The 23,269-nt window shown below is 46.1% G+C and overlaps 1 protein-coding gene across 20 annotated transcripts in view; it reads left to right on the top strand.

Annotated features, from left to right (window-relative positions):
• Positions 1-23,269, top strand: part of TSPOAP1 (TSPO associated protein 1) — a 242,914-nt gene that overhangs the window by 71,715 nt on the left and 147,930 nt on the right. For 19 of the 20 annotated variants that reach the window (XR_007353149.2, XR_012665321.1, XR_007353148.2 and 16 more), the window contains 5 exons: positions 3,025-3,114; positions 6,916-7,038; positions 8,045-8,149; positions 8,513-8,563; positions 21,848-21,868. Coding sequence is in view for 17 of the 20 variants with exons in the window: in XM_075120718.1 (XP_074976819.1) it covers positions 3,025-3,114; positions 6,916-7,038; positions 8,045-8,149; positions 8,513-8,563; positions 21,848-21,868 (390 nt within the window). In the remaining 3 variants the exon portion in view is untranslated. The remainder of the gene's footprint in view (positions 1-3,024; positions 3,115-6,915; positions 7,039-8,044; positions 8,150-8,512; positions 8,564-21,847; positions 21,869-23,269) is intronic. The other variant, XM_075120719.1, reaches the window with a different exon arrangement.

The raw sequence follows: 23,269 nt of genomic DNA, 5'->3' as shown, positions 1-23,269 counted from the left end.
CACCACTTGCATTGAATCTGAGACCTTCTCTTTTGTTACCTGAATATTCGTATGACGCAAACCATTTTGTGAGAACCAGATACCCAGGTAGGGGAAAAGAGCTAACTTGTTCAGTATATTGTCTATCAATCCTCCATTTATGCAACCACAGTCTCTGATGAAAGACACTTCTGTTAGCTTTGGAGTAATTTATTGAAAGGGCTTCCCGGTGACAGTACCAAACACATTCTTATTTGATTTACAAATATGTGCCTCCTATGGGGAGAAAATTGTATGCACCTTTTGTTGATCTAAAATCAGACTTTGAACTGATTGTTAGGGACCATCAGTGAGGCAAACTGGAGATTGCTGGAACAGATCCCTGATTACTACTTCTTTTAAGAGCTCTTCACAGACAAACAGTGGATAAACCTGGATGGGGGACTAACTGATTCTATCCCAGTTAGAAAGGAGGTTTGATGGGGGTGTCTAGTAGCCCCTTTTCTTTTTATCTTTTATGATGTGGTTTTAGCATTAAAAGGGGATCAGTATTTCCCCCCTAAAATCATGAATGCCCCTGTGTCTGTCATATGATATGCAGAGGATATGGTTCTATGGTCACAAATATCTTTAGCACTGAAGTGTTTATTACATGGATTTGGTATTTTTTTTGATGAGATTACTATTTTGGTTGATAAAGATAATAGTGTTGATGTTATATACTTAGGGCTTGTTTTCACGTACAGCACTACAGAGACACAACTGCACCAGTAAAGCTGCTCTGCTTTAGTGAGGATGTTTCTATGCCGACAGGAAAGCTGCTCACGTGGGTGTAGTTAATCCACCTCTGCGACAGGCGGTAGCCATGTTGATGTGCTGCCGACATAGTGCTGTCTACGTGGCAGGTTAGGTCAGCATAACTACATTGCAGTTGTGTGGATTTTTCACTAAGTGAAGTAGTTATACCAATATATGTCTGTCCTGCAGACCTGGCCATAGACATCTGTAAGGCATTTGACTTGGTACCACACGGCATTTTGATTACAAAAATTAGAAAAATATAAAATTAACATTCTGTTTGTAGTGTTGTTGTAGCCATGTTTGTCCCAGGATATTAGAGACAAGGTGGGTGAGGGAATATATTTTATTGGACCAGCTTCTATTGGTGAAAGAGACAAGCTTTCGAGCTACACAGAGCTCTTCCTCAGGTCTGGGGACGGTACTTGGAGCATCACAGCTAAAGGAAAGGTGGAACAGATTGTTTAGCGCAAGTAGTTAACACCTATTCTATGAGACCATTCATGGTGAAGTGGCCCGTTCACCTCTCTCCAGTCACAGGACAAAACAAGGGGTTAGTGGGTTACAGGTTGTTGCAATATGCCATAAAATTCAATATCTTGGAGTCTGTGATTTTCAGTGTCTAGTAAAGTTATGAATTTAAGCTCCCAAGATCTTCTTTTGAAGATGTTGTTCATTTTTCCTTTGAGGATGAGGACTGAGAGGTCAGATATAGAGTGATGGTGAAGTGTTCACCCACAGGTGACAGGGTGTTTTTTCTTGTATCATTTTTCTGTGTGTGTAGGACCCGTGGACTAAAAGGTGTGTTGTGGGGTATGTTGATTATTGTAGCAGTGGAGCTATGTGTGCAGGTTTTGCATCTGTTGTTCTGGCAGGGTCTGGTGCTGCTTTGACTTGGTGGGTCCTGGTTTGCTAAACAATCTGTTCTACCTTGTATTTAGTTGTGACACTCACAGGACATTTCCCAGACCTGACGAAGGGCTCTGTGTAGCCTGAAAGCTTGTCTCTCTCACCAACAGAAGTTATCCCATTAAAAGATAGTCCCTCACCCACATTGTCTCTATAAAATTAACGTGGGACACATTAAATTAATTAAAAGCTGGTTAACTGATAGGTCTCAAAATGTAATTGTAAATGGGGAATCGTCATTGAATGAGTGTATTTTTAATGGGGTCCCGCAGGTATTGGTTCTGGGTCTTGTGCTGTTTAACATTTTTATCAATGACCTGGAAGAAAACATAAAATTAACCCCCTACTCTGGGCTGCTGCACTCTCCTTGGCTCTGCTCTGGGCTGCTGCAAGGGCCCTGAGCTCTTGGCTCCATCATCGACTTGCCCACCCTGACAATCTGGCTGACTTGGAGTGCTGGCCTCTGACCATTGACCCTGGGGACCTGTCAGTCCCTGGATCCTGACTCCTCTTCAGCCCTTCCCCTTTCTCCTGGTATTGACAGGGGGCCAACCAAAAAACCACTACGTTTCAGTAAGGGGCCAACAGCCCCCTTATACATCTCCCAGCAGAGCCTTGGCTATTGCACTGCTAATGGTGTGATCTTTGGGAATGTGAAGAAAAGTGCCCTGTAGGAACAGGGATGCAGGAGCCACTGTTACGCTCATGGGGTCTGTTTTGATCAGGTCTTGACCACAAATTGATTTAGGGCCAGATTCTGGTCGCCTGACTCATGTTGGGTAGCACCAAGTCACTGAAGTCAGCAGGGCAGCTTGTGGGATATGATGCTGTTCATTCACTGTGTGTAAGAGTGTCAGAACCTGACCCCCAATGGTTATGATAGGACTGGCTGACCCTAGATTATTTGGTGACCGCAGAGGAATTGGATTGTGAGTCTCTCTGCAGAGGGAATTTGTGCCAGGTGGGTGTCCAGGAGATGTTTGATGGTCAGTAACAGCCTGTTTTCCTTCTCTGGAGTTTTTGACATCTACCACAATGTGTGTGTGTTTGTGTGTGGGAGGGAATGAAATTCAGTAAAGTTCTTCCATTACTATAGCGACCACTCATCATTCTGTGGTGATCACCCAGCCTGGGGAAAATCTTCGTCTCCCCATATCACCACTCACGTTTATGTGAGCTGCATCTCCTAGGTCTGCAAGAGTGGGCATCAAGGCACAGAACTATAATCTTCTCCTGCAATCAGCCAGGTGCAGCTCAGCCTCCTAGTTTCCTCTTGCCTGGGCAAAGCAGTTAATCAGAGAACTTTGGTATAGTAACAAGATCATTCTCTCTGGACAGGAAATCCAGCTGCAGGTGGTGCAGGGTGAAAATGCACGGCTGGCTCAGGAGAACACTCAACTAAATGGAAAGGCGGAATGGGCACGACAGGTAACCAGGGATACTCCTGTTCCGTCAATGGAGCATTAGCTTCTATTTTATGTTTATGTCAACATTGCAAAACTCCTCTACCAAGCAGAGCTTATCACAGGACTAAGACAAAGCAGTAGCCCAGATTCAAAGTGTAGTTATCAATGGCTGGCTGTGAAACTGGGAGACTGTATCTAGTGGGGTCCTGTAGGTGTCAGTCCTGGGTCTGGTACTATGTAATATTTTCATTAATTACTTGGATAATGGAGTGAATAGTGTGCTTATAAAATTTGCAGGGGACACCAGGCTGGGAGGAGTTGCTAGCACTTTGAAGGACAGGATAAGAATTCAAAACGACCTTGAGAAATTGGAGAATTGGTCTGAATTCAACAAGATGAAATTCAATAAACAAGTGCAAAGTGCTACACTTACTAAGGAAAAAATCAAATGCACAACTACAAAAAGGGGAATAACTGATTAGGTGATAATACTGCAGAAAAGGATCTAGGGGTTATAGTGGATCACAAATTAATTATGAGTCAACAATGTGATGCAGCTATGAAAAAGGCTAATATTATTCTGGGGCATATTAACATGAGCATCATAGGTAGGACACAGGAGGTAATTTTCCCATTTTACTTAGCACTGTGAGGCCTCAGCCATGGGCAGCGGGTAATGGAGGCTGGAGGAGGCTCAGGCTCCCCAAACTTCTGCTAATGCTCCCCACCATGGTCTTGGGCCAGGCCGTGGCAGGGCTCAGAGCTCTGCTGGGCGGCCTGGGCCCAGGGCTCAGCCCAAGCCTCCTCCGGGCTGCTCTGGGTGTTGTCAGGCTGGCCAGGGCTCAGGGCTGCTCCGGGCACCAGCAGGGTTTGGACTGGGGCGAGGAAGGGAGGGCTTGGGTGGAAGAGGTAGGGTGAGGCCTTGGGCAGAAGAGGCAGGGAAGGGGGCTAGCCTCCCTGAACAGGGGTTGCACGCGCTGCCCATGGTAATTCTGGGCACCACACTTTAGGAAAAATGGGAACAAACTGGAGAGAGCCCAGAGCAGAGCAACACAAATTTTAAAAGGTTTAGAAACCCTGACCTATGAGGAAAGGTTAAAAAAAACCAAAAACCTGGGCCTGGTTAGTCTTGAGAAAAGCAGACTGAGGTGGGGACCTGATCAGTCTTCAAATATGTGAAGGGCTGTTATAAAGAGGACAGTGATCAATTGTCCTCCATATCTACTGAAGATAGGATGAGAAGTCATGGGCTTAATCTACAGCAAGGGAGATTTAGATTCAATATTAGGAAGAACTTTCCAACTGTAAGGGTAGTTAAGCTTTGGAACAGGCTTCCAAGGGATGTTGTGGAATCCCCATCACTGGAAGTTTTTAAGAGCAGGTTGGACAAACATCTGTCAGCGATGGTCTAGGTTTACTCAGTCCTGCCACAGCGCAGTGGCCTGGACTTGATGATCTCTTGAAGTCCCTTCCAGTCCTACCTTTCTATGATTCTGTGATTCTCCACGGTGATTTCTGCTGTTGTAGTGCTTGATGAGGGGCCTTGTATGGGGCTCGTTGGGTCCACCATGGGGTGATTACAATGGAGGATCGTGGTGTCAAGGTTCCTTCCCCACTCTGAACTCTAGGGTATAGATGTGGGGACCTGCCTGAAAGACCCCCTAAGCTTATTCTTACCAGCTGAGGTTAAAAACTTTCCCAAGGTACAAACTTTGCCTTGTCCTTGAACAGTATGCTCCACGACCAACGTTTTAAACAAAGAACAGGGAAAGAGCCCGCTTGGAGACGTCTTCCACCAAAATATGCCCCCCGAAGCCCTACACCCCCTTTCCTGGGGAAGGCTTGATAATGATCCTCACCAATTGGTACAGGTGAACACAGACCCAAATCCTTGGATCTTAAGAACAATGAAAAATCAATCATGTTCTTAAAAGAAGAATTTTAATTAAAGAAAAGGTAAAAGAATCACCTCTGTAAAATCAGGATGGTAAATACCTTACAGGGTAATCAGATTCAAAACACAGAGAATCCCTCTAGGCAAAACCTTAAGTTACAAAAAGAAACAAAAACAGGAATACACATTTCCTCCAGCACAGCTTATTTTACAAGCCATTAAACAAAAGAAAATCTAACGCATTTTCTAGCTAGATAACTTACTAACTTTACAGGAGTTGTAAGGCCTGCTTTCCTGATCTGTTCCTGGCAAAAACATCGCACAGACAGACAAAACCCTTTCCCCCCCTCCAGATCTGAAAGTATCTTGTCCCCTCATTGGTCATTTTGGGTCAGGTGCCAGTGAGGTTACCTTAGCTTCTTAACCCTTTACAAGTGAAAGGGTTTTTCCTCTGGCCAGGAGGGATTTTATAGCACTGTATACAGAAAGGTGGTTACCCTTCCCTTTATCTTTATGACATGCGGCCATAAACTTCTCTCCATAGCTGGGGCATAAGTGGAGGGCAGTGCTGGCTGAGGGCAGGGTGTACCCTGGGGAGCAGGGGAGAGACCCAGTGCAATTTACAGCTGCCTTTGCCTGATGGAAACCCTGAAGCAGGACAGGAGGCAGCAACACCAGCTGCACTCCTGGTGTGAATCCCCCTAAGGGTGCAGGTGGGGTAATTATGGTGCCAAGTTTGCGGCCTGGCTTTTTAGGACGTGAGTACGCTCTCTGGCATTACCCCCAGTAAATAACTGCACGGTGGTCATAACAAACAGGAAAATCAAAATCACACAGATGCACAGAGCAGCAAGGAAAAAAGTAAGAAAATAATTCATCATATTGGCTGCAGGCATTAAGGTAACCATAAGGCACACACTAACAAGTAAAGGGAAGATTTTAAATGTGCATAAATGGGTGGGAATTGATAAAGGTTTTGTATAGGGGGCAGGATCCCTCAAAGATGTGGTTTCTTAACTCAGCTCCTTCTCTCAACATAAGTGAGGCAAAAAGCCAAATTTTACATTGGGTTTCACTCTGAAGACTGGTCATTTTCCCCATGATTAGGACTTCCTAGATCTTCACAAGCCACCTGTCAGAAAGGGAGCATTAGCCTTACACTGGTGATATTAGTTGCTCATAATACCCAAGTTATAGTTCATTCTGCTTAGATCTAAAGCCTAATCATCAGCACCTTATATGGTGAATGTAGGGGAGAACACAATACATCAGGTTACAGTTCTGTTCAACCCGAAGCACAAATCTCTGTGTTTATTCTTGCTGTGTCCAGGTTTTATGGCCTGGCTCTCCGCAGTCTCTCCAGCATAAATCATATTCAGAAAACCTCACATTTGGGATGGGAGATTACTTCAGTAGCAAATGCAGGCTGTGTGAATAACCATTAGTCATAATTAAGAAAGATACAAATATATGAATATTTTCCTAATGTTATGTTTGATCACAAATGTGAGGAAAGATGGGTTTACTTGACTGCCAATGGGATGGGAGGAGATGTGGGGGTCCCGTGTTTGCCAATGGGAGAGTAAAAGACATAGGTTCATGTCCCTGCCAATGGAAGGTGTGTCTAAGTCTAAGATAACAAGGAGTCTGGTGGCACCTTAAAGAGTAACAGATTTATTTGGGCATAAGCTTTCATGAAAAACCACTTGAAGTGGTTTTTTACCCATGAAAGCTTATGCCCAAATAAATCTGTTAGTCTTTAAGGTGCCACCAGACTCCTTGTTGCTTTTGTGGATACAGCCTAACGTGGCTACCCCCTGATACTTAAGTCTAAGATGTGGTTCAAACTGTGAAAAATGATGGACCGCCATTATTTATACAAAGTGTGCCTGAGGCTGTTTGTAGTAATACACTATCCTCTTTCCACAGGTTGAATCTGAAAATGCTGACCTGAAGTTACAGGTTGTTGTAGTTACTAAGGAACGAGATTCTGCTCTTCAGAAGAGCCAAGGACTCCAAACCAAGCTGGAGAATCTAGAGCAGGTGCTGAAGGTTAGTCGAATTCAGAGCTTCTGAAAAGGCTGTTGAAACACTAAACACTGTTTTGATTGGTTTGATCAGGAAAGGACATGAAGTTCCCCCTCTCTTACTTACAGTGTTTGATCTATCTAAGCTAGTGATTTAGTTAATCCAATGCTATTTCGAAAGGGCTTGTTAGAGCAATGTCTAAGGTCTGCCATAAGCAGCAAGAAGAGAGACCTAGGAATGTGTCTCCTTGGCTGTGGGTAATATGGGAGTGAAGCGATTGCTATAATTTCCTGTTGCAGTTGGAGATTTACGATGCACCATGATTCCCTGTTGCTCCTTGATCACCACAGACAGTAGTCTGTCAGGCTGGGAGCCCACCTGGGCTGTGATACAGTGGAAGCCAGCCAGGTTGGAGGGATGTGGTTGATTTCCTGCAGTATGTGATTGCTTTCCTGCAGTATAATTTCCTGCAGTTGTTTGGGTCACCTATGTATAGTTTCGCTGTTAGTGGCTTTTCCTACTTAGGGAGTTTCTCAAACTGGGCTCCTCTGGCTTCTACAAGAAGATTCTCATTTCAGATATCTGGTTTTTGACAAGTGCCTTGTCTGTTGAGAGTGACTCTAAATTATGCTGGCTGCTGTGGTTCCACAGGGACTGCTTTGCCGGCTGAGGACTGGCCAGAGTGCTGTGTGTGTTGGCCCTGCCCTGTTGGCATACCTGGCATACCACTCCTCTCCATGCACTCTGCGTCTGAGGGGGAAGCTGGTGGTGTAAAGCTGTCTGAAGCCACTATGAACCCCGTTTATATTGCTGGAGTGGCTTGGAGAGCTTTGGGAGGCCAAGGATCTGCCCAATATGTGCTGGAACCCCACCCCTGAATGTAACCTCCCCGTTTTTTAATTAGTCCGTGAAAAACACTTGGTCTGTTAATTGCCATCAGGAAAGCATGGAGGATGAGGCCCTCAGTAGAGCTCCGAGAGGCAATGCTTCAACAATGCCTCCCCTAAATTGTGTGTGACTTCTTCTCCAGCATATGAGAGATGTGGCTGAGCGAAGGCAGCAGCTGGAGGCTGAACACGAGGAAGCCCAGCTAGCACTGCAGGCGAAACAAGAGGAAGTCAGATGGTTGCAGCAGGTATGCAGTGAGTGCAAGACAGTGAGAAAATGGACACTTTAACTCTCTGAATCCCACCATGGAAAGAGATGGAACTCCTGCATTGTCTCCTTGGTGGGACTGTGCAGGGAGGAGGTATGTGTGAGTTTACCAGATAAACTAATCCAGGGAAGTGAACTCTGATACCTGGGCACTACAAGGGGCTGTTCTCATGCATGACAATTCTAATCTGCAAAGGCTCTTTGTCCACAGAGCAGGGATGTCTCTGGTCCTGTTGTTCTGTTCTTTTAAATCTATCTTGCTGCCTATTGAGATGCTGACAGCAGAAGTGAGCTTTCTGAGGGGTGTTTGGTCAGTAACTCCTTGTCTCCTGTTTGACTTCAGGCCCAGGCAGAGGCAAAAAGGGATCATGAAGGAGCAGTGCAGCTACTAGAGGTAAGATGGAAAGGCAAAATCAGCCAGGAGTTTGCAAATTTGAAAAAAAAAAAAAAAAAGCCAGGTGTTTGCAAATTTGGTCTCCAAGAGCTTTGTTTCTCTGTGGGCTGATGTTCCTGGGTCAGAATGTTCCCTAGCAAACACTGCAAGTGGTAGACCTATCTCACTACAGTGCGGCGCACACTTATCTGTCACTCAGGCGAGTAGCCATTAGGGCTAGAATTTTCAAGAGCTTGAAGCCTGGCATACTGATCGTCTTGGAAAATCTGCCCTAAGACTGTTTACTCAGTTCAGGTTTTCAGACAATGACCATCACTGTGGTGCCTGTATATCTTCCAGTGATGCATTAAGCAACATAACTGTCATGTCTGCAGCCTTCTCCATGACTTTCTGCATATGGGTTTTTGGTTGGTTGGTTTTTATGTTATGTGGTCTATGCTGTTATTACAGGAGACATGGCAAAGATGCGGTTTAGCTCTTGGAACGGAAAGTGGTGAGGGTAGTTCTTTGATCCAGCAGGAATGAACGCCAGTGCCAGTCCTTCCCATTGCTCTGCCCCCTGTACAAACAAGCTTTATCGTTGTGGTAGCCAACTCCATTATGCCAGTGGAGAGAAGCATGAGGTGATCTCTTAGATAACCTGGGCCCAAACTATTTAGAGGCATGATGACAAAGGACCAACAGTTTCAACTTGATATCATGCTTTAGGGGAATCCAGTGCCGTGAGTGGGGGCCAGGTTTGATGCCTAGGGAGTGAGCTGCTGCATTCTCCATCAGTTGTAATTTTCTCAGTGCTGAACCTTCCAAGCCCAAGTAAGCTGCTTTCTTACAGTGTGGTTGGCGGGTAATGAAGGTATGTGCTGTCGAGGGCAGCTCTTCCTCTCCAGTGATGGAACACAGTCAGAAATGGCAGAATGCATTTCTTGTGACCTCGGCTCTGTGAGAGCTTGGTGTCAGTGAGGAGTCTATAAGAACCTGTGAAGTCAGCTGAGCAGGTATGGGTATGTGTCTTTGACTGGTGGAGATTGTGCAAGGTCTCCTCTGCCAACCAGTAGCTTTAACTAACCCTTTCTCATCTCTGTTCCAGGGCATCCAGGTTAGCTTGATGCCAATGGCACTGCTGTCTGTTGTAAAGAGTAAATAGCTAGAGCTGTGTCTCAGCTACACCTTGTTGTCATTTGACCTTGTGATGTCTCACCAGTTCAGCAGGCTGCTGCATTTTGACGTTAAATAGATCATTGTGGAGCTCCAAATGTAAGAGGCCTGGGGGTGAAGGTGCAGGTGCAGGTTCACACAGTGACCCTTTGGGTGTGTTCCTCCAGAAAGTGGTCAGACTGTTCCAGTTCTTTCATTAGCCACTGCCATCTTGCTTAGACGGGACAGCAATATCTTGTGGCTGACTGTGTTGAATGCTGCAGAGTCCAGAGATTTGAGAATGGACATCAGTCTTCCACTGACACAAGAGACTGACCACCAGTGCCACTGCCTGTTTCCTGACCACGTGCTGACCTGAATCTGGATTGTGGCATGTCTAGGATATGGCTTCTGCTAGAGGAGTTTCAAGCTGGCATTTAGCTAGCTCCTTAACAAGCTTGTTCAGGGAAGAAAGGTTTAATATTTGCAATAGTTAGCTAGGTCCATTACCTCCAAGGTGCCTTTCTTCAGTTTGGGTAGACTATTGCATGTTTGAAGGAAAAAGGGGAAATTCATTCTTTGCCTAAGATGTTGGTTATGCCTGTCAGAAGAGGCTCCAGCAGTTGGTGATCCTCTGTCATAGAATCGTAGAAGACTAGAGTTGGAAGAGACCCTAGGAGGCCACCCAGTCCAACCTCTTGCTCAAAGCAGGATCAACACCAATTAAATCATCCCAGCCAGGGCTTTGTCAAGCTGGGCCTTAAAAACCTCTAAGGATGGAGATTCCACCACTTCCCAAGGGAACCCATTCCAGTGCTTCACCACCCTCCTAGTGAAATAGTGTTTCCTAATTTCCAACCTAGACCTCCCCCACTGCAACTTGAGACCATTGCTCCTTGTTCTGTCATCTGGCATCACTGAGAACAGCTGAGCTTCATCCTCTTTGGAACCCCCCTTCAGGTAGTTCAAGGCTTCTATCAAATCCCCCCTCACTCTTCTTCTCCCTAGAAAAGAAGCCGTGTTCCCTCAGCCTCTCCTCATAAGTCATGTGTCCCAGCCCCCTAATCATTTTCGTTGCCCTCCGCTGGACTCTCTCCAATTTGTCCACATCCTTTCTGTAGTGGGGGGCCCAAAACTGGATGCAGTACCCCAGATGTGGCCTCACCGGTGCTGAATAGATGGGAATAACCACATCCCTTAATCTACTGGCAATGCTCCTACTAATGCAGCCCAATATGTGGTTAGCCTTCTTGTCAACAACGGCACACTGCTGACTCATATCCAGCTTCTCATCCACTGTAACCCCTAGGTCCTTTTCTGCAGAACTGCCACATAGGCAGTCCGTCCTCAGGCTATAGCAGTGCATGGGATTCTTCCGTCCTAAGTGGAGGACTCTGCACTTGTCCTTGTTGAACCTCATCAGATTTCCTTTGGCCCAATTCTCCAATTTGTTTAGGTCACTCTGGACCCGATTCCTACCCTCCAGCATATCTGCCCCTCCCCGCATGTTAGTGTCATCCGTGAACTTGCTGAGGGTGCAATCTATCCCGCCATCCAGATCATTAATGAAGATGTTGAACAAAACCGGCCCCAGGACCAAACCCTGGGGCACTCCGTTTGATACCGGCTGCCCCCAACTAGACATCAAACCGTTGATCATTACCCAATGACCCGACTATCTAGCCAGCTTTCTGTCCACCTTATAGTCCATTCATCTAATCCATACTTCTTTAACTTGCTGGCAAGAATACTGTGGGAGACCATATCAAAAGCTTTGCTAAAATCAAGGTATATCATGCCCACCACTTTCCCCATATCCACAGAGCCAGTTATCTCATCATAGAAGGCAATCAGGTTGGTCAGGCATGACTTGTCCTTGGTGAATCCATGTTGACTGTTCCTAATCACCTTCCCCTTCTCTACTTGCTTCAAAAAGGATTCCTTGAGGATCTGCTCCATGATTTTTCCGGGGACTGAGGTGAGGCTGACCAGTCTATATTCCCTGGTTTCTCCTACTTCCTTTTAAAGATGGGCACTATATTTGCCTTTTTCCAGTCATCTGGTACCTCCCCCGATTGCCATGAGTTTTCAAAGATAATGACCAATGGCTCTGAAATCACAACAGCCAACTCCCTCAGCACCCTAGGATGCAGTGCATCTGGCCCCACGGACTTGTGCATGTCCAGCTTTTCTAAATAGTTCCGAACCACTTCTTTCACCACTGAGGGCTGCTCACCTCCTCCCCAAACTGTGCTGCCCCGTGCAGCAGTCTGGGAGCTGACTTTGTCTGTGAAGACCAAGGCAGAAAAAGCATTGAGTACATTAGCTTTTTCCACATCCTCTGTCACTAGGTTGCCTCCCCCATTCAGTAAGGATCCCACACTTTCCCTGACCTTCTTCTAGTTGCTAACATACCTGTAGAAACCCTTCTTGTTACTCTTAACATCCTTGCTAGCTGCAACTCCAATTGTGCTTTGGCCTTCCTGATTTCACTCCTGCATGCCCGAGCAATATTTTTATACTCCTCCCAAGTCAGCTGTCCCAGTTTCAACTTCTTGTAAACTTCCTTTTTTTGTTTAAGCTCACCTGAGATTTCTCTGTTAAACCAAGCTGGTTGCCTGCCCTATTTGCTATTCTTTCTGCACATCAGGATGGTTTGTTCCTGCGCCCTCAATAAGGCTTCTTGAAAATACAGTCATCTCTCCTGGACTCCTTTCCCCCTCATTTTAGCTTCCCAGGGGATCCTGCCCATCAGTTCCCCGAGGGAGTCAAAGTCTGCTTTTCTGAAGTCTAGGGTCCGTATTCTGCTGTTCTCCTTTCTTCCTTGTGTGAGGATCCTGAACTCAATCATCTCATGGTCACTGCTGCCCAGGTTGCCACCCATTTCTACTTCCCCCACCAATTCTTCCCTGTTTGTGAGCAGCTGGTCAAGAGGAGCACAGCCCCTAGTTGGTTCCTCCAGCACCTGCAGCAGGAAGTTGTTCCCAACACTCTCCAAAAACTTCTTGGATTATCTCTGCACTGCTGTATTGCTCTCCCAGCAGATATCAGGGTGATTGAAGTCCCCCATGTCTCCACCTGGCAGACAAGGAGCTGCACTGCAATCTAGTGACAATAGGAAGGAAAAAGAGAGAGAAAAAAATTCTGTTTTAAAAAACCATTTTAATCTAATCCAGGGCCACAACCATTAAAATGCTATAAAGATAGTTATAGTTAAAGATAGTGTCACTGCAGTGACACCAGACAATAACTATAATTATGTTAGAATCATAGAATATCAGGGTTGGAAGGGACCTCAGGAGGTCATCTAGTCCAACCCCCTGCTCAAAGCAGGACCGATCCCCAATTAAATCATCCCAGCCAGGGCTTTGTCAAGCCTGACCTTAAAAACTTCTAAGGAAGGAGATTCCACCACCTCCCTAGGTAATGCATTCCAGTGTTTCACCACCCTCCTAGTGAAAAAGTTTTTCCTAATACGCAACCTAAATCTCCCCCACTGCAACTTGAGACCATTACTCCTTGTTCTGTCATCTGCTACCACTGAGAACAGTCTAGAGCCATCCTCTTTGGAACCCCCTTTCAGGTAGTTGAAAGCAGTTATCAAATCCCCCCTCATTCTTCTCTTCCGTAGACTGAACATCCCCAGTTCCCTCAGCCTCTCCTCATAAGTCATGTGTTCCAGTCCCCTAATCATTTTTGTTGCCCTCCACTGGACTCTTTCCAATTTTTCCACATCCTTCTTGTAGTGTGGGGCCCATAACTGGACACAATACTCCAGATGAGGCCTCACCAGTGTCGAATAGAGGGGAACGATCACGTCCTTCGATCTGCTGGCAATGCCCCTACTTATACATCCCAAAATGCCATTGGCCTTCTTGGCAACAAGGGCACACTGTTGACTCATATCCAGCTTCTCGTCCACTGAAACCCCTAGGTCCTTTTCTGCAGAACTGCTGCCTAGCCATTCGGTCCCTAGTCTGTAGCGGTGCATGGGATTCTTCCGTCCTAAGTGCAGGACTCTACCCTTGTCCTTGTTGAACCTCATCAGATTTCTTTTGGCCCAATCCTCCAATTTGTCTAGGTCTCTCTGTATCCTATCTCTACTCTCCAGCATATCTACCTCTCCTCCTAGTTTAGTGTCATCTGCAAACTTGCTGAGGGTGCAATCCACACCATCCTCCACATCATTTATGAAGATATTGAACAAAATCGGCCCTAGGACCGACCCCTGGGGCACTCCACTTGACACCGGCTGCCAACTAGAGATGGAGCCATTGATCACTACCCGTTGAGCCCGACAATCTAGCCAGCTTTCTATCCATCTTATAGTCCATTCATCCAGCCCATACTTCTTTAACTTGCTGGCAAGAATACTGTGGGAGACCGTGTCAAAAGCTTTGCTAAAGTCAAGGAACAACACGTCCACTGCTTTCCCTTCATCCACAGAACCAGTTATCTTGTCATGGAAGGCAATTAGATTAGTCAGGCATGACTTACCCTTGGTGAATCCATCCATCTTATAATGCTGTTTGGGTGCCTTAACTGTGTATTCCCAAATTATAATACGTGTGTATTGCTTTTCAGCATAGCCTTAATTCTGAACAGAGGTTTGTCCTCACTTCCCTGCTGGAAGCTTGCGCTCAGTAGTAAAATTAGATTTAGAAGATGACTCCACTGTGGAGGTTATTGCCTATCTTTATTCTTTCTCTGGCTGCTAATGAAAGTTCAGTTCAGTGTCTGTCCCATCAGGCCAAGATCTTGAGCTAGTAATTAATTCTTCTTTGAGTAGTGTCCTGACGGGTGCTCCACTCTCGGTGAGCTAGCGCTCCCTGTGCCTGCAATTGGAGATTTCTCATAACATTGTCCGTTTGGCCCGTGCATGTGTGTTAGGCAGTCTCGTGTCCCGTGCTGTTGTTATGTCACACTACGCAGGAGAAATGCTTTCAGTTCCTTCTCGACCGCCTTGGCCTGAGACGGAGCTCTGGCAGTTGCCTCAGAGAGATTTCCTCAACTTTATCCTCTTTTCTTTTTAATAGTTAGTCAGAGTGTTAATGTGAGTTTCAATAGTTAGTAAATAGTAGTAGTAGTGTAGCTTATCATCTTTTTATTTTTTTGAGAATTTTATTTCTTTTATTTTCTCTCGTGTTGCATTTAGATAGGTACTAGTTCATAGACTCATAGACTCACAGATATTAAAGTGAGGAGGGACCATTATGATCATCTAGTCTGACCTCCTGCACAATGCAGGCCACAGAATCTCACCCACCCACTCCTGCAATAAACCTCTCACCTCTGTCTGAGCTATTGAAGTCCTCAAATCGTGGTTTAAAGACTTCAAGGTGCAGAGAATCCTCCAGCAAGTGACCCGTGCCCCAAGCTACAGAGGAAGGCGAAAAACCCCCAGGGCCTCTTCCAGTCTGCCATGGAGGAAAATTCCTTCCTGCCTCAAATATGGCGATCAGCTGAACCCTGATCATGTGGGCAAGATTCACCAGCCAGATACCCAGGAAAGAATTTTCTGTAGTAACTCAGATCCCACCCCATCTAACATCCCATCATAGGCCGTTGGGCCTATTTACCATGAATCTTTAAAGATCAATTAATTGCCAAAATCATGTTATCCCATCATACCATCTCCTCCATAAGCTTATCGAGTTTAATCTTGAAGCCAGATAGGTCTTTTGCCCCCACTGCTTCCCTTGGAAGACTATTCCAGAACTTCACTCCTCTGATGGTTAGAAACCTTCGTCTAATTTCAAGTCTAAACTTCCCGAAGGCCAGTTTATATCCATAGTTAGTTAGTAGTATTCTTTATGGGGAGGTTATGCCCAGTTCTCCTGGCTTCAAATGGAAGTCATCTAGTCCAACCCCCTGGTCAAAGTAGGACCAACACCAACTAAATCATCCCAGCCAAGGCTTTGTCAAGCCAGGCCTCAGAGGTTTTTAAGGATGGAAATTTCACCACCTCCCTAGGTAACCCATTCCCGGGCTTCAACACCCTCCTAGTGAAAAAGTTTTTCCTAATATCCAACTTAAACCTCCCACACTGCAACTTGAGACTATTTCTCCTTCTGTCATCTGCCACCACTGAGAACAGCCGAGCTCCATCCTCTTTGGAACTCCCTTTCAGGTAGTTGAAGGCTTCTATCAAATCCCCCCTCGCTCTTCTCTTCTTTAGATTAAATAAGACCAGTTCCCTCAGCCTCTCCTCATAAGTCATGTGCCCCTTAATCTTATTCTTCGGCCTCCTTCTAATTTAGAAACACCAGTTTTCAGGTGTTAATAGCAAAGTACGATCCTTGAATTGTACCAAGATGAACTATTTTGTGGATCACCTACTGAAAGAGCCCAAAGAGCAGTTCCAGGCAATTATTGTGGAGGGCCAACTACTTGCCAGAACAGCTCTACAAACCTCCCTTGATGCCGCTGATACTGCTTCCTGTTTGATTGCTACAGTGATAGTTATGTGAGGGGTTTCCTGGCTCCAACTCCTTGGATTCCCAAAAGAGGTCCAGAATACAGTAAAGGACCTCTCTTTTGATGGGTCTAAGTTGTTCGCAGATAGCACAGACAAGTCTCTGCAAATATTAAGGGACTCTAGAGCTACCGTATGGTCTCTTGGTATTTCCACACTCACCTACAAGAGAAAGCTCAACAAGTCCCAGAAGACCCAGTGATCCCACCTTGCCCAATTCATTACCTCCCAGAGGTCGTATGAACTGCACCAGAAGAGGCAGAGATTCCAGAGGAGGAAACAATCCACTTCTCAACCTCCTGCCTTGCAACTATCCACCTCCAAGCAGCAATTCTGATGGGTTGGTAGAGGGCTTGAATTACCATCCTCATCCTCTTCAGCTGCACCGATTCACCAGCCTTCCTCCCTTCAGTGACCGCCTTCAGCACTTCAGGTGGACTTGGGAGTTGATCACTACGGACAAGTGGGTTTTAGTGATCATCTTCACAGGATACACTATCCACTTTACTACACTTCCATCAATAAACCCCCCTTCCCTGTCCCTCTCACAAGAGCTTGCTTCTTCAAGAAGGAGACACTCTCTTACACTTGGGAGCTATAGAACCAGTCCCCATGCAGCACAGAAGGAAGGGGTTTTATTATAGGTACTTCCTGATACCAAGAAAGAGTGGAAGTTGGAGACCCATCCTAGGTTTGAGACTACTGAACACCTGTGTGAAGACACAAAAATTCAAAATGGTGACACTTACAATGGTAATTCTGTCATTAGAGCAAGGGGATTGGTTCTCAGTCCTTGACCTTCAAGATGCATATTTCCATATCGCTCTCCACCCATCCCACAAATGATTCCAGTGTTTCACTATCGGCCAGTATCACCTTCAATACTGAGTGCTCCCCTTTGGCCTGTCATCTGCCCCGAGGTTCTTCTCGAAAGTCATGTCAGTAGTACCAGCGAAGCTCTGCAGGAAAGGTATCTTAGTATTTTCTTACCTGGACGATTGGCTACTGAAAGGCCACTCCCTCGAACTGACGTCTTCCAAGGCCTCCAAGGCCACAGATCTCTTCTCTGAGTTGGGACTGCAGTTGAACATCCAAAATCCAGTTTGACCCCTGTGCAAAGCTTCAAGTTCATAGGGGCACATCTCTGTTTGGTAACAGCGAGAGCCTGCCTTCCTCCACACAGGTTTGTGGCCATTTCCAACATAGCCAACACAGTTCAGCTCAGCCCCCAAACCACAGTCAGGAGCTATCTTCAATTACTGGGGCACATGGCAGCCACCACTTTCGTCACAGAACATAATGCGCTGCCTTCAAGGGTGGTTCAGAACTGTTTTATTCACCAAACAGACTCCGTTTAAATATGCTTCTTTCCATACCTACCTATGTAAAACAATCCCTCAGCTGGTGGAAAGACCATCACAATGTGTGTACAGGAGTTCCGTTTGCACATTCTTCCCCAACAGTCGTCATAATGATGGACACCTCTCTGTTATGATGGGGAATGCATCTAGACACTCACGTGACCCAGGGCAAGTGGATGTCATAACAGCTGATGCTGCAAATCAACCTCCTGAAACTCAGATTGGTCAGATATGCCTGTCTTCATTTCCTACCACTGCCCACAGCAAACACATAAAGATCATGATGGACAATACATCATGCATGTTTTTCAGCAGTCGCAAAGGAGGGGCAAGATTCCCCTCCTTCTGCGCCAAGTCTGTCAAGTTTTGGAATTGGTGCATATGCAATCAGATTGCAATCACAGCAGCCTGTCTCCCAAGGGTTCAGAATGTGACCGCAGATGCATTCAGCAGGCACATCTTGGAAGACCACGAGTGGGAAACAGACCCCAGTAAATTACACCATGTGTTCTCATAATGAATAGGTCGGAATATGAACAAGAGGCTGCTAGGCAGCTCTCTAACACCACTTTCTTCAAGCCATTACCCTCTGATCCCACTGAGGGTTACCAAAAGAAACTACAGCATTTGCTCAAGAAACTCCCTGAAAAAGCACAAGGACAAATCCGCACAGACACACCCCTGGAACCCTGACCTGGGGTATTCTATCTGCTACCCAAGTTCCATAAACCTGGAAATCCTGGACACCCCATCATCTCAGGCATAGGCACCCTGACAGCAGGATTGTCTGGCTATGTAGACTCCCTCCTCAGGCCCTATGCTACCAGCACTCCCAGCTATCTTCGAGACACCACTGACTTCCTGAGGAAACTACAATCCATCGGTGATCTTCCTGAAAACACCATCCCTGGCCAATATGGATGTAGAACCCTCTACACCAACATTCCACACAAAGATGGACTACCAGCCATCAGGAACAAGTATTCCCGATAATGTCACGGCAAACCTGGTGGCTGAACTTTGTGACTTTGTCCCCACCCATAACTATTTCACATTTGGGGACAATGTAGACCTTCAAATCAGCGGCACTGCTATGGGTACCCGCATGGCCCCACAGTATGCCAACACTTTTATGGCTGACTTAGAACAACGCTTCCTCAGCTCTAGTCCCCTAATGCCCCTACTCTACTTGCGCTACATTGATGACATCTTCATCATCTGGACCCATGGAAAAGAAGCCCTTGAGGAATTCCACCATGATTTCAACAATTTCCATCCCACCATCAACCTCAGCCTGGTCCAGTCCACACAAGAGATCAACTTCTGGGACACTATGGTGCTAATAAGCGATGTTCACATAGACACCGCCCTATACTGGAAACCTACTGACGGCTATTTCTATCTACATGCCTCCAGCTTTCATCCAGACCACACCACACGATCCATTGTCTACAGCCAAGCTGTGTGATACAACCGCATTTGCTCCAACCCCTCAGACAGAGACAAACGCCTACAAGATCTCTATCAAGCATTCTTACAACTACAATACCCACCTGCTGAAGTGAAGAAACAGATTAACAGAGCCCGAAGAGAAGCCAGAAGTCACCTACTACAGGACAGGCCCAACAAAGAAAATAACAGAACGCCACTAGCCGTCACCTTCAGCCCCCAACTAAAACCTCTCCAACGCATCATCAAGGGTCTACAACCTATCCTGAAGGACGACCCATCACTCTCACAGATCTTGGGAGACAGGCCAGTCCTTGCTTACAGACAGCCCCCCAACCTGAAGCAAATACTCACCAACAACCACACACCACACAACAGAACCACTAACCCAGAAACCTATCCTTGCAACAAAGCCTGTTGCCAACTGTGCCCACATATCTATTCAGGGGACACCATCATAGTGCCTAATCACATCAGCCACACCATCAGAGGCTCGTTCACCTGCACATCTACCAATGTGATATATGCCATCATGTGCCAGCAATGCCCCTCTGCCATGTACATTGGCCAAACTGGACAGTCTCTACATAAAAGAATAAATGGACACAAATCAGACGTCAAGAATTATAACATTCAAAAACCAGTTGGAGAACACTTCAGTCTCTCTGGTCACTCAATTACCGACCTAAAAGTGGCACTACTTCAACACAAAAACTTCGAAAACAGAGTCCAACGAGAGACTGCTGAATTGGAATTAATTTGCAAACTGGATACAATTAACTTAGGCTTGAATAGAGACTGGGGGTGGATGGGTCATTACACAAAGTAAAACTATTTCCCCATGCATCCGATGAAGTGAGCTGTAGCTCATGAAAGCTTATGCTCAAATAAATTTGTTAGTCTCTAAGGTTCTACAAGTCCTCCTTTTCTTTTTGCAAATGCAGACTAACACGGCTGCTACTCTGAAATCTGTCAACAGGGACACCCCTCCGGTAGACTCCTTTGCCACAGAGTTAAACAAGAAATGTACCCACTTCTGCTTGTGGTACAGACTGACTCTCCAGGCCCTGCGGGATACTTTGCACCTTCAGTGGTCATCAACTCTCCTGTGTGCATTCCCACCGACTCCCCTAATAGCCAAAACTATGCTCAAAGTAAAGAAAGACAAAGCCAGAGTCCTCCTAATAGTTCCGACCTGGCCCAGGCAAACGTGGTTTCCTTATCTGATACAGCTGGCCGTTTTGCTCTCTGATCATTCTCCACATTGCTCCTCATCTTCTGTCCCAGGAAGGCAGGCAGATCCTTCCCCCCAATCTCGCAGTGCAACGTCTCTGTGCATGGTTGGTCGATGGCTAACAGGACTAGAAGCAACCTGCTCAGATGACGTAAAAAGAATACTAACATATAGCAGGAAACAAACTGCTCACTGCATGTACTCTGAGAAATGGACCAGGTTGGCCAGATGTTGTGACCTCAGGCATGCTTCACTGATGACCTCATTGCTTCTGGATATACTGGACTACCTTCTAACTCTAAAAATCTCGGGACTATCGATGAGCTGCATAAGTGTCCACCTGGCAGCAATCATAGCTTTCCACCCCCCAAGAGAGGATTATTCGGTCTTTGCCAGCCACAGTGAGATTCCTGAAAGGATTGGAAACTTCTATCCACTAGTCCAACATCCTACTCCAGTATGGGACTTCAATCTGGTCCTTAAATGCCTCACAAGACCACGATTTGAACAGATGGCTACCAACTCACTGCTCCATTTGTCGATGAAAATGGCATTCCTGATAGCTGTCATGTCAGCTCCCCTTTCACCATATTTTTTAAGGATAAGGTCACACTGAGGCCCCACCCCAAATTCTTATCCAAGGTTTCTTCTGCGTTCCATATCAATCAGCCCATTCACCTGCCTGTCTTCCACCCCAAACCACATCTAGGTAACCAGGAGGCACTGCTGTACACCCTTGACATCAGGAGAGCCCGTGCCTTCTGTCTGGATAGGACAGAGTCCTTCAGAAAGACCCACAGGCTGTTCGTCTTGCTAGCAGATAGAGCAGAAGTGTCTGCAGCCTCTAACCAGAAGCTTTCCAAGTGGATATCTGTCTGCATTGACTTTTGTTATGAATCTCACAATATTCAACCACTTTTGAATATACGCACTCATTCTACAGGGTTCATTACCATTTCTGCAGCTTTCCTTAAGAACGTGCCCATTATTGAGACCTGTAAAGCTGCCACTTGGGACTTACCTCAGTTGGGGTTGTGCTCGGAGGCCAGCCCAGCCACTGCCACTGCGGCCGCTCTGCAATTTGTAGCATGCTAGTTCAAGCAGAACTAGTGCGTGTATGTCTGCCCCACTTGGGAGCTCTATCTCTCCGCTGCAGTACAGACATACTCTTAGAGCAGTCTGGTAGCTGCTCTAAGTTGTGCCAGGGCTCGTTCAGCTCCAAGAATGAGGACATTGTAACTTGCTCACTCAACCCCTCTGTCTTTCCAGCATTGTGTGGAGCTCAGGTGCAGGAGATCAGCTAGTTCAGGGAGTTGTCAGCCACAAGTGTAGTTGGGAGAAAAGGGTCTGAGACTCATGATTAAAAGGCACTTCTTGAGGGAGGCCCTTGGCGAGTGTGAGTGTTTCTGAGGTAGCAGCACTCTGATTCATGCTTTCCATCTGTGGAATTTATTTTAGCAGCTGGGGGGAGGGACGTCTCAGAGGATCTCGACACTTATTGTGTACTAACTGGGAGAAGAATGCTCCCTAAACTGAGGATTTTGTTATGCTTTGCAGTGTCTTGATTTTTGGTTAATGAAAATGCTGATATGTGGTTTTAAATCTCTGTTTGCTCTTTTCCTTGCTGACAGAATACCTTGGATTGCATGCAGGTACTGAGATAATTGAGCAGGGCATTTTCCTCCTGCTGCTGCTTAACTCTGACTATTGTGTGGGGTGTATGTTAGACATGGATTCCTTTTGTGTTAGTATGGTGTTATCTCTAAAAAGTAGAGCTAAAATAATGAAAAGGCTGCTACTGCTGCTGCTTTACAGAGCAGAGCACTTACTTGTTAAAACCTTTTCTTTCTCAGAAAAAAATCCAACACAATGGGTTGGTTGTTTTTTCAGTTTTTGTGAGCTTTTCCAGGTTTTCCATTTTTTCAGCTTCTGTGGCTTGGTCCATGGCAGAGTTATGTTGACATAAGGCAGCTTATGTCAATCTAACTATGTCAGTGTCTACACTACAGCCTTGCTCCTGCCGAAGTAAGTGCCCTACTACACCAACATAATAACTCTACCTCCACAAGAGGCGTAGGGCTTATGTCGGTGTAGTTAGGGTGATGCAGTGTCTGTGAAGACACTGCATTCCTTAAATCTGCTGTTGACTGTCTTGTCAATTTCATGACTCCACTGAATCTGTGAAATTGACAAGCCTTCCTGCTCCCCAGATGAACTGCTGTCTGGTCTCCACTCCAAGCTGGTGCTGCCACCCAGGCTCTTGGGTTGGGCTGCCACCCGGTCTCCCTGCTGGGAGCCCTGCTGCCCACCGGTGTCTTGGCTCCCTGTTGAGATCCCGGCTGCCCCCTCTCAGCTCCCTGCTCCTCCAATCTGATTCCAGGCACGGCTCTCACTGCCTGAGTGCTGTAACTATGTTGACCTAAGATTTAAGTATAAATCACACCTTAGAGGAGAAGGGGAATTGGTGGGATAACTTATGTTTACAGATAAGGGGTTAGCTAATGGGTGGAATCAGCAGTCATTGTATATGGTAGAGCAGGGAAAAGGCAGAGGTATGAATAGTTAGCAATCTTTGGTTTGTTAGAATCTAAAAACCTCTGTAAGGTGGGCAGGGCATCAGATCACCTCGCTCAGTGTAAAGCTGACTAGCTCTCATTTGTTAGTCTTAACACTGTTGAATAGCCATGGAGTGGTCTCTTATGCTTACTGTATTAAGTATGAAAACTGTTGATCCAGTGATGTCAGGCAAGTAACGGAATGGACTCAAGCGCTGCAAACGGTTTATTCCTCTGAAGTAAAATGCAGTCATTGTCAGGAGTTCATAGAATCATGGGTGGGAAGGGACCTCGAGAGGTCATCTGGCCCAGTACCCTACACTCAAGGCAGGACTAAGTATTATTTAGACCATCCCTGACAGGTGTTTGTCCACCCGGCTCTTAAAAATCCACAATGATGGAGATTCCACAACCTCCCTAGGCAATTTATTCTAGTGCTTAACCACTCTGACAGGAATTTTTTCCTAATGTCCAATCTAAACCGCCCTTGCTGCAATT

Source organism: Caretta caretta, chromosome 17 (assembly GCF_965140235.1).
Source record: "Caretta caretta isolate rCarCar2 chromosome 17, rCarCar1.hap1, whole genome shotgun sequence".
In the NCBI taxonomy this organism is placed as follows: Eukaryota; Metazoa; Chordata; order Testudines; family Cheloniidae; genus Caretta; species Caretta caretta.
Note: the sequence above shows the minus strand (reverse complement) of the source record. Positions and strands in the feature narration are given on the sequence as shown.